Source organism: Sinocyclocheilus anshuiensis, unplaced genomic scaffold (genome assembly GCF_001515605.1).
Source record: "Sinocyclocheilus anshuiensis isolate Anshui unplaced genomic scaffold, SAMN03320099.WGS_v1.1 scaffold762, whole genome shotgun sequence".
Taxonomy (NCBI): Eukaryota; Metazoa; Chordata; class Actinopteri; order Cypriniformes; family Cyprinidae; genus Sinocyclocheilus; species Sinocyclocheilus anshuiensis.
Window position 1 is genome coordinate 156,343 of NW_015542390.1, and position 11,365 is coordinate 167,707.

At 34.8% G+C, this 11,365-nt stretch overlaps 1 protein-coding gene across 1 annotated transcript in view; it reads right to left on the reverse strand.

Moving 5' to 3' along the window:
- The window catches only part of LOC107692754 (partitioning defective 3 homolog), a 444,353-nt gene that overhangs the window by 150,908 nt on the left and 282,080 nt on the right, over positions 1 to 11,365 (reverse strand). The window contains exons 17-18 of the mRNA XM_016491924.1: positions 5,274 to 5,422; positions 2,876 to 2,920 (exon numbers count right to left, since the gene is read on the reverse strand). Of these exons, the coding sequence (XP_016347410.1) occupies positions 2,876 to 2,920; positions 5,274 to 5,422 (194 nt within the window). The remainder of the gene's footprint in view (positions 1 to 2,875; positions 2,921 to 5,273; positions 5,423 to 11,365) is intronic.

Consider the following 11,365-nt stretch of genomic DNA (forward strand, 5'->3'; position numbering starts at 1 on the left):
AAAAAAAAAAACTACTAAATTATTAAAAATATTATTAAACTAAGATGAAAACAGAAAATATAAATATAAAAACAAATTCAAACTAATATTAACACTTTACAAAATGATTCCATTTGTTAACACTGGTTAACTACATTAGTTAACATTAACTAGCAATGGGAAAAAATATCAAAATCATGTATTAATCTTACCAAATTTCAACATTTACTAATACATTATTACAATCAAAAGTTGTATATGATAATATTATTTAATGGACCTGGGCTAACATGCATTAAATAACGGTTGTATTTTTATTAATTAACATTAATAAATAACGTAATGTGCTCATTGTTAGTTCATTTTAGTTAATCGTTAACCAATGTCAACTAATGGAACTTTATTGTAAAGTATTAGCAAAAACTATAACAGTATCTCAATGATACTAAAATAACACAAACACACTTCATTTTACACAATTCAATAATAAGCTATGACTGACAGCTAACAAAGACTAACAGGTTTAAGAAAGACAAATCGAGATTGTCCCAATGGAACCTGCTTGAGTATATGTGGTGCACATACGACTGGTTGGGAATCACTGAAAACCTGCTTTGAAGGTCTTCCTTCTCGATTTGCCTTTTCTGCCTACAGTCCACTTCTGTTTTGCCTCTCATGTCTCGCCATAATGCCTTCCTCTGATTTCATATGAGAAGAGCCTGTTGTCCATTAAAGGTTGTTTTTAGATGTCTCTGGTGGTCTAAAACGAACGAAAGCTTCCAGTTATGGCAGCCTCAACTTCTGTACTGTAATGAAGTCAAAACAACTTATCATTTCAAAATACATTCATCTAAAGGCCTCGTGACACGATAAGCAAGCATCTTGCACCACTGTGACCGCCACGACAAACAGAAGATGTAAGGAGTTTTTCAGCAACATGATTAATATGCAACTCCAATTTTAACAATTCCTGTCCACATTTATTTTTTCAAACATCTCTCGTTTAATAGAAATAAAAAGGGTTGCGAACAGCGCTTCATGTTGACTTTAATATAGAAAAGCTTTGACTTTTTTGACAGAATGAATTTCCGGCAACTCCCAGCATGACTACTGCTCCGCTGTGCTGCAACTAGAACTCTCTGCTCCGGACGCTTGACATTGATGGATTAATTGCAGTCTGACATTGAGGCTCTTTATTTCAAACATAACTTCAGCAATCTCTCCTCACACACATGAATGCATGCATACATACACACCTCTGTTTCTTTTCCCATTCCAGCTGCCTTCAGCATAATTAATGTTTTCTTCCATCATAGTCCCTCAAGAACAGACAGCGTGCTTTGCTTTCCAAAAAAAAGTTGCTGCCAAAACGTCTATTTAACACTATGGCACTTCATTTCAATGGGAAAAAAGACAGCAACACCCTCTCTGATTTGATGGCAATTACTTACAATGACTTCCTTAACGAGCACAACGCACACAGTCGTTTAGTTAGATTGATTACTAACAGTTAACAGCAGATAGGAGAGTCAAGAAGTCAAAGGGGGGGCATTTTTCCAAGCGCAGATTAAAGTTGTTGCTGGACTCATTTCCACCGTCACCGGTGGTCTCGCGCTGTTCATTTGTCATTCTAAGAATACTGCAGCTCTCTTCCAAAACCTAGTGAGTCGTCTTGCTGTCTACTGCCTACATAGGGAGCATCTTCATGATAATGGAATCTCATCTCCTCACTATTGATTCTAATAGAGTTTGGCATTAGCATGTTGCTAAGCTAATACCTAATAGTTGTCCAAAATTGTCATTTTTTAATTAGAATAAAACGTGTTTTTCTCTATACTATTTAGAGTCTAATAAAACAACTGTAGTCTACATGTTTCTCAATTGGTTAGAATGGAGTTTGACATTAGCATGTTGCTAAGCTAACAAAAAATAGCCTAAATACTGGGCTAAACTGTCCATTTATAAATAGTCAGAAACTTAAAACAATGGTTTCTATACTATTAAATATCTACTGAAATACTACTGTAGTCTTCAGTACGTTTCTCTCAACTGATTCTAATAGTTTGACATTAGCATGTTGCTAAGCTAAAGGCAAATAAATATAGGGTAAAACAGAAATTATTATTATTATTATTATTTTAATTAGACAGAAACGTGAAGTTAATGCCAAACTCCATTCTAACCAACTGAGAAACATTATACATTATACAGTTGTTTTATTATTTTCTACACTGTAACTAATGAAATATCATAAACTGTACTCTACATTTTTCTCGACTGAGTTTGACATTAGCAAACTGCTAAGCTAAAGGGCACAAATACAAACAGTGCACTTTTAAATAGACTGAAACTTTAAACAATGTTTTTCTAGTGTCTAATGAAATAAAATATACATTTCTCTCAATTGATTCTAATAGACATGTTAGAATAGACTAATTATAATATACTCAATAGAATAGACATTCTAATTAGCATGTTGCTAATGCTAATGACGCTAATACATACTGGATAAAATAGTGCTTTATATTCAGAATTAAAATAAATAAATAAATAAATAAATAAATATATATATATAAATAAATATTATAGTTAACATTTTTTACATCTTGATTTTTTTCTCTCACTATACTCCCAGTGCATTCTGGGATTGCTTTCTGCATGAAGGATACACACAAAGCTGCTTTAGATTTTAAACAAAGTGAAGCAAATATGGTGGCAACATAATGCAGCTGCTGGCGGCTTACTAGGTTTTGAAACAGAGCTCCAGATGTTTATCTGAAAAAGTGTTTAAAATCTTTCAAAAACACCATTAGAAGTCCACCAAAACATCAGCATGCGCAGACACTCAGAGATCCGGTGTGTTCGTGAGGTTAGTGTCCCTGACCGGTGGCCTTACCTTCGGTCCTCTCTGTGCGGGGAGTGAGGTTAAACTCGTCGGCTACTGTTAGGGAGGCATAAACAATTGTGTTTGGTTAATTCAAGAAGTTCCACCATTCCCAGACCCATGCAACTCATTCCATTACAGATGTTTCTTGACATTTCCAAAGGCCAAACCAAGCGGCATGCAAATCACTCTGTGAAAGTGAGACAAGACGTGAGACAGAGGCAGACGGTCAAAGTGGGAAAACCCATGAGATGGTGAGAGAGAACTTAATGAATTCTCATGCGATAACATTCAAAAGCATTGGGCAGATATATGTGTTAGGTGATTTTAGCTCTATCAACCAGGTGTAACCAGTGGCTTTTTTGTCCCTCTCAGTCTTATCACACATAGGGTAGAAACCATGAAGGCTGATTTTTGTATTTATTTTTTCTCTGTAATTTTCCCCATGTTGGCTCTCAAATCTGTCTTTAGACTGTTACTGGAGATTGTGTTCTTCTAAAAGCCTGAGAGGAGCAAAACTATATACTCAACCTGAAGGCAGAAATGCCATTTTAAGAAAACGGCTCATCAGAACAAAACACAGGGGATTTGGTGGAATTGAAATGTGCTTCTAATGAGTCGAGAGGAGAGGGCTTGGATTGCTGCTCGTTTGAAATGACGGCCACATCTGTCCTCTATAAATGCATTTCATTTCATTATTGTGTAAAACTGGGGAAGAAATAAGCAAATTTCTCAGACTACTGCCTAAGTTTATCCAATTTTGTTAAAGGCAGCTCCTTTATTTAGTTATTTATTTATTTATTTATTTATTTATTTAGTTATTTATTTATTTATGTTTAAATTTTGGTGTCTGTAAAATATTTTATTGATTTTTGAAAGAAGTCTAGTATGTAAAAATACAGTGAAAACAGTAATATAATGGTATATTTTTACAATTCAAATAGCTGTTTTCTATGTGAATATATTGTAAAATGTAATGTATTTCTGTGATGCGCAGCTGTATTTTCAGTATCATTACTCCAGTCTTCAGTGTCACATGATCTTCAGAAATCATTCTAATATGCTGATTTGCTGCTCAACAAACATTTCTGTTTATTATCAATGAGAAAACTTGTGCTGCCCAGTATTTCTGTGGAAACCATGATGCATTATTTGTTTTCTTTTTTTTTTCTTTTGATGATTCTTTGATGAATAGAAAGATGAAAAGAACAGCATCTTATTATGATTTAATTTAAGTAACATTACCTTGCAAAATAATAGCATTAAAAAAGTACTGAGCCCAAACTTTTTAATGGTAATATATATATATATCACATAAAAGTTACACAAAAAACGTAATATTTATATAAACAATTTTGATTATTATTTATAACTATTTATTAGTAGTAGTAGTAGTAGTAGTAGTAGTAGTCGTAGTAGTAGTAGTAGTAGTAGTAGTAGCAGTAGTATTTTAAAAGATCTAACAGGTGTCCTAACATAGTAACCATTACATTAATTATTAGTAGTACATTAATAGTACATCAATACATTAATAGTTATGTTACGTTACGTTATTAAGTATGGTCATGATCCATTAAGTGTCAGTAAGTAAGTGCTGTTTAATAACACTGAACTACATTCAGTTTGTGGCATCTTTAACCCTTGTTGGGGCTACTGTATATTTGTGGTACAGTACTGTATGCATTTATGTGTGTAACATCTGAACACCAAAACTGATGTGTGTAATACACTTCAACTCACACAGTCTAACTAAAGCTTGATGAGGCACTGAAACGGGTCTCATCTGCTGCCAAACAATGTTCCTTTTCCCTCTTTTTCTCATTTTTTAAAGTGCTATATCACCTTCCACTCATTTCACGTTTGCTAGTGAAGTGTAAAGAGCGAGACGTGTCTCGAGAGTCTAGTCTGGTCCTGACTGAGCGGGGCATTGGTCCAGTCTCAGGAGACTGTGGTCTTGATGTTGGCCGAGGATAAAGAGGATGAAAGCGATGTTTTATCTCCTCCGATTAGCCACGCGGCCATGCGGCAGACGCTCTGCGTCTCCTGAGACGGGCCAGTATGCTCTCAACAACCCTGACCTGTCCTTGAGTCCCTCAAACCCACCTCAGAGGTGAGCTGAAGGCCTTCTCTGAGAGATGAGTGATAAATATGTTAGTTAGGAGAGAAAGGGATGCAAAAAGTCAGTTTTTGACTTCATGACATCATTTGTAATGTTTAACAGCTCTCTGTGCTCTTTTAAGTTTGGTGTAGCCATTGCTGAGCCTGATACTATTAGCTTTAACGTTAAGCGCTGTGCTAGCGTACGCACCCTGGCTCATATACCGCGCTGCTGGATTGCAAAGGAACAGGAAGCAGTGAGGCAAGGGACAGGAAGTGGTTTGGGGAGTGCTAGTGTTGAGCGTGAGGTTACCTAGGTCCATACTCTTCGACTTGTGACTCTTGACGATCTCCAGTTGAGCAGCATCGCTGTACTGTTTGGTCCGCTTTTCTGACATGCTCTGCCGGCCGAAGACTTCCCTCTGAAACATGTCATCCATATCTGCGTCTGGACAGAGTGTGCTGAAAGACAGGAGAAACATGACTTTCCTTTTTATTATTTATTATACAATTAGATTGAAATAACTGAAATATTATTATGCTAAATTATCAATAAAAAATTAATCAACGAACATAATAATAATAATAATAAATATTGCCTGTCATTGTTTTTTATTTATTTTTGTTTTTAATGAAAATATTAGCATGAAAAACATGCAAGATGATAACAATAATAATAATATCTTATATTATTATTTATTATATAATTTGATTGATATTACTAATATATTGATATAGCAAATATAGCAAATAAAATTAATCAAGGAATAATAATAATAATAATAATAATAATAAACAAGCAAACAACAACAACAACCACCAACCAAACAAACAAACTAATACATAAATAAATTGCCTGTTATTATTGCTTTTATTTTTTATAGGGTTACTGAAAACTGAATATAACCATAATAATTATTATTATTATTTAATTTATATAATTAAAAAATGTTGGCAACCTGCATAATAACAATAATGATATCTTCTTTTTTTATTATATAATTTGATTGCTATTACTAAAGTATTAATATAATAAATGATTAATATAAAATTCATCAAGCAACAGAAAAAAAAAAAATAGAAAATAGATTTGAAGAGAGCTCGGCATGAGATTAAGACACGGTAGAGTTTGAGCAGTTTTCTCCATCAGTCCACTATAGACTCAGCTGTTCTCCACCAAACTCAGTTTAAAGCACTTTTCGTCCAGCCTTGCGGCGGCTGTGTGTTTCCAGTCCTTGGATTACACGGTCACACCAGCTCCCAAACCCACCGACAGAAGCATCCCCTCAGTACAGGAGGACAAACACATCAATGATGCATTATTCATCCTGAATTCCTTTTTACTTCATAACAAACACACACACACACACACACACACACACTGTGTGTCCCTGAGAGAAAATAATGGCAAAAAATATATCTGAGACATGAGATCTAGATACTGAAAGCAAGTGTTTCCAAACCGAAAATAAACAGAAACGGAGTAAAAACCAGCAAGGACAGCAGAGATGGACTGGATTAAATGGAGGTAAAATGTAGTGAAGCAGAGACTCACAACAGGACTGACCGAATGAAAAAGTTCCTAAAAAACATGGAATAATGTCCTGAAATAAAACCTGATCACTGGGTTTGAGCAATCTTCCTTTATTGTTGTAAAGACACAGACACAACCATGACTGCTTTCAGATCATGATGAAGAAATTGTTCTGGTCTTCAAACTGTCTTCAAACAAGTGGTTTTCTAAAATGCTTGCCATGATGGTAATGACAGCAGCACTGCATTGTGAACAGTGATATTTGTTACTAAAGCAATAAAAAGGTATTTCTTGATTTAGTAGATAATTTATTAAAATGCTATTGTTGTTCTTCTTCTTCTTCTTCTTCTTCTTGTTGTAGTTTGTTGATAAATAAATAAATAAATAATGTATGCATGTATGTATGTTTAGGACTCCTATGGCCTGATTGATTTATTAATTGATTGATTGACTGATTGACTTTATTATTTGGAATTATTTCTGTTAATTCATGTAATCATGTTATATTATTTATTATATGGTTTAATAATAATGGTAACACTTTACAATAAGGTTCATTAGTTAACATTAGTTATTATTATTATTATTATTATTATTATTATAAATTAGTCCTATATTTTTTAAGTCCTAGAAATTGAATAAAATAATCTGTACTGCAAATACCCAGAGATTTCATTGTTTTATTGTTAATTCTATAACATTCTAATAAAACTGGATTATTAAAGATGTGGATGCAGCATCACACAAAACAAAAGGTTTAGTTACTGATGCCGCTGTAGAATATGTAGCCATATTTTTACTCATGATTAATTTATTCTTAAAGTGCTTAAATGTTTATATTTAAAAATGTATATGTTCATGCATAAAATTTGAAGAAAAAAGAATAATAATGCATTAATGTGAAAATCAGTGTTTGCGTCTCTTTACAATATTTTAAACAGAGTTCTAATAGTTTAAAAGGCACTCGAGACTCGAGATTCTCACTCATATTCCCTCATCAGAAACAAACGGAGGCGTCGCAACGTTCCCTGGGATTGAAATGTGTCAAAATCTGTTCTTGTGAGCCTCCTACTTACATCACGCTCACAGAAAACCTTTCCTTTAGTCCCCACTTTCCTCTTTAGTGTTTGAAGTCACGAATCCTTTTACTCAGAGTGAGTTTCATGCTGTTCATAATGCACTGCAGACCAATAGGAGCTCTGATGCAAATCACAAAAACACGTCTGAACTTTGAGAGGAGCATGGGAGCAAAACAAGCTTTAGAGGATCCAAACGACTGAGAGAGAAGTTCAGAGAATGGAGAGTGGATATCAGCGCAGTAACTGCTCTGGCCTCAATACTAAAGACTGCTGTGGTGTGAAGCGTTTGGTCCACATGTAGATGTGTAGGAAGTGTTGTATTAGCGAGAGCAGACGGGTGTGTTGTTGGTATTGATCGAGGTGTTATGATGCTTGATTAGATGCATGCCGTCTGCAGATATCGACTGGAGACAGAGAGCTCACCCTATGCTGAAGATAAGGTCAATATATTCTCTTTAGACTCTCAATTCCTTCCAAACTCCCTTGTAATTATTTTTGTTCTCTCTCTTCTAGCATATTAAACACTACAACTCCTTGACTGACTCACACACACTGGACTAAAGGCCTGATATACTTCAAGTTAAACTGAAAAATGAACTGGTGTGAAGTGGTTTCAAACAAGAGCAGACCAAAACTGAGTTAATTTGGAGTTTGAAACATTTTCTGGAAAAGTTCACTCCGGCTGGCAAACACCCTCAAACTCTCATTGGTCCGTGGTGATTATGTAATAAGTGGGTGTGGCTCTGTAGCTCCGCCTTTTCTGATGTGGAAATCTTCTCTGGTTCATTTCTTCTGATCAGTCCGTCGAGGTCAGGTGTCCGTGAGTTACAACATGAACACACTCATGAACTGATTTATAGTAGAAACTAAAGTTGTCATTTTAATTGAAAGTGACACTGACAATGTTGTTGTTTTTTTTTTTCATGTTTAATACTGTAAAGCTGCTTGCTTTAAAGCAGTCTATTGCATAAAGTGCTATAATTAAAAACGATGTGACTTGACTGGAGTACCGAACTGCAAACATGGTGCAAACATCCACATCACTATGATCAGATGCTTTCTTAACTGCTGTTTTCTCATCGCTGTCATGTTTGTATTTATTTTGTTATTGAGAGGACAGCACACAGCACATATTTACATATTCTTCTAAAAGCCAATCTCAGCAGTGTCTATGTAGTATATCGCTCCAAAAGACATTTCAAACAGCTTTTTACTCTTTTATTTTATTGTATTTATTTAATTTTTATTTAATTTAATAAAATTTTTATTTTATTGCTTAATTTAAAGAAATAGTTCAGCCAGAAATGTTGTCCGTTTGACTTTTGTTATTGTGTGGAACACAAAGTAATGTGCTTACAACAAATGGGAAAAAACTAAATCAAATTTCAAAAAGGATGGAAACATTATAAAATCGTCATAACTGTAATCCATGCAACTTGTACTTAATATTACGACTCTTCATTTGATAACTTTGTGTGAGAAATAGAGTTTTCTATAATACTTTTTAGTTTATTTTTCTATAACTTTATTTAATTGTATCTACCATTATGTTAAATAAGTTGACGTCACTTTCATTATAATAAAAGCCTGGATTTAAAAAAGAAAAAAAGTACCATAATTGTATATAAAATTAAATAAAATAAACTTTTTGCATTACATTAATGAGAATTTGGAGAAGTGTGCTCAATCATCATGAAGATAATGTTATGATTTTAAAAAAATCTTAAGCTTTATTTTCTTTATAGTCTTTTTGAAAGAAACATAAGAAACATATTTTTGGAACAACAAAAGGCTTGGTAAATGATGACACTTGATGGAGACTCTGTCCTCACTGATAGGGAGAAAAGCAGATCTATATGCATATGTGCATGTGTGTGTGACGTAGGGAGAGATGTTCATCAGAGATGAATCTGAACCCCAGTATGGTGGAAACTCCAGAGGGTGGAGTGTGAAGCACATCTGGGAGGTGTTCAGCACACACAAAATGGGCTTGAGGAAGTTGCAATATGTTGAACATACGCACCGCTCTGTGTCTTAATATTCATATCCAACAGGGATCCATTAGCATTTGGGGAGAGGAGAACGTGTCATTAAAACAGTCAGCAACATATCAACACACATGAGATATGACTTAATACGCCTTTATGAGATACTGTATGCATGCCGTACACTGTAAGGTTCAGTTGTGTGCAGACACAAACTACTAATGCATACAAATCAAGTTCTTAACACAAGTTAAATCACAAAAAGTCTCTCTGTCAACTATGATGCAGACCTGAGCGCTGAACACGAGCTGACCATCCAGACACTCCATCAATTAGGCCATTAGAGTCACGTCCAATTAACTCTGGCCAGACTGGATCTCTGCTAATAACAAATGACTGCCTTTAAACACACATCACCAAAACCAGAACCGCTGGAAGCTACAGAACAGAGGTCTGAAATTAAAAGATCTGTCTGATTTGTCATTTGTGAGTTAAATTCAGTCAGAATTAGGCAGCACTAATGGCGCTTTTCCACTTCATGGTACTGCACGGTACGACGCGGTACGGTTCACTTTTGGGGGGTTTTCCACTGGGTACAGTACCTGGTACTTTTTTTAGTACCACCTCGGTTGAAGTTCCAAGCGAACCCGCTACCAAAACGTGACGTGTAAACTCTGCTGATCACGGATTGGCCGGAGAGAATCGTCACTACCTGAACTTGCGACACAAACACAACAGAACCGCTAGATTTAAATCAGCACAGCCAGCGAAGGATCGAACGCAACTGTTTTGAACAAGCGCAACTTTTTTAACAACCAAAAAGTGGCTGTTTCGCTGTCTGCTGAAGAAGTACAGACGATGATAGCAGAGGAGCGGATCCAGCGAGAGCTTGATGGGGCGACGCGAAATGAAAACGTTTTTCACGAGTCGCGGCAGTAGAGGCGACGCAACTATAAACGACACGTGAATAATCCCGCCCACTCTAAAGCGGTACTGAACTGCAGTGGAAACGCAAACCGAGCCGAGCCGTACCATACTGAGCCGTGCCGAGCCGAGTCGTACCACTCAGTGGAAAAGCGCCATAAGTATCATTGAGGTACTATTATATTTGCTATTGATATTATAAATTAGTTTTTATTTGAAAATTATTTTACATTTTTTATTTTACTTTTAGTTGACGTTTATAGTGTATAGTCTATATACACTGTAAAAGTGAATGAATGAATGAATGAATGAATAAATAAATAAATAGAAGCTGTAAATAAAACAAAGATTATCCAACCATGTTTTAAAAGAAAATACTATTTCAGTTTTTCTACTTCAAAATTTCATGTTAATTGTTACTTGCTGTTTCTTTGTAATTGTTTGTTAAATTTACTAGCAACTTTTTTTATTTCAGTGAATTTAAAATTTGTATTTCGGTTTTAGTTTTAGTTATTTTAGTACATCAAGTTAAACTAAATTAAAATGAAGAAGTTTAAGATAATATGTTTTCAATGTTTTATAGTGAATTTTAAGTGCACAAGTGTTCATATGATTTTCACATTTTATGTTCGCCTCATTTGTCATTATTAAATTGTGTGTGTGTGTGTATGTGTGTGTGTGTCTGTGTATACCTACTTAACCATATTTTAGGGACACATTTGTACCCAAAAGTGAGCAAAACCTGACAAAATCGCCAAATTTGTAAGACTGGCATAAAAATGAAGTAAACAAAGTTTGTAAAAATGCAGAAAGTTTTCTGTGAGGGGCAGGGGTGGGTTTAGGTTAAAAAGTGTATAACTATCTGTATATAAAAACAATAGAA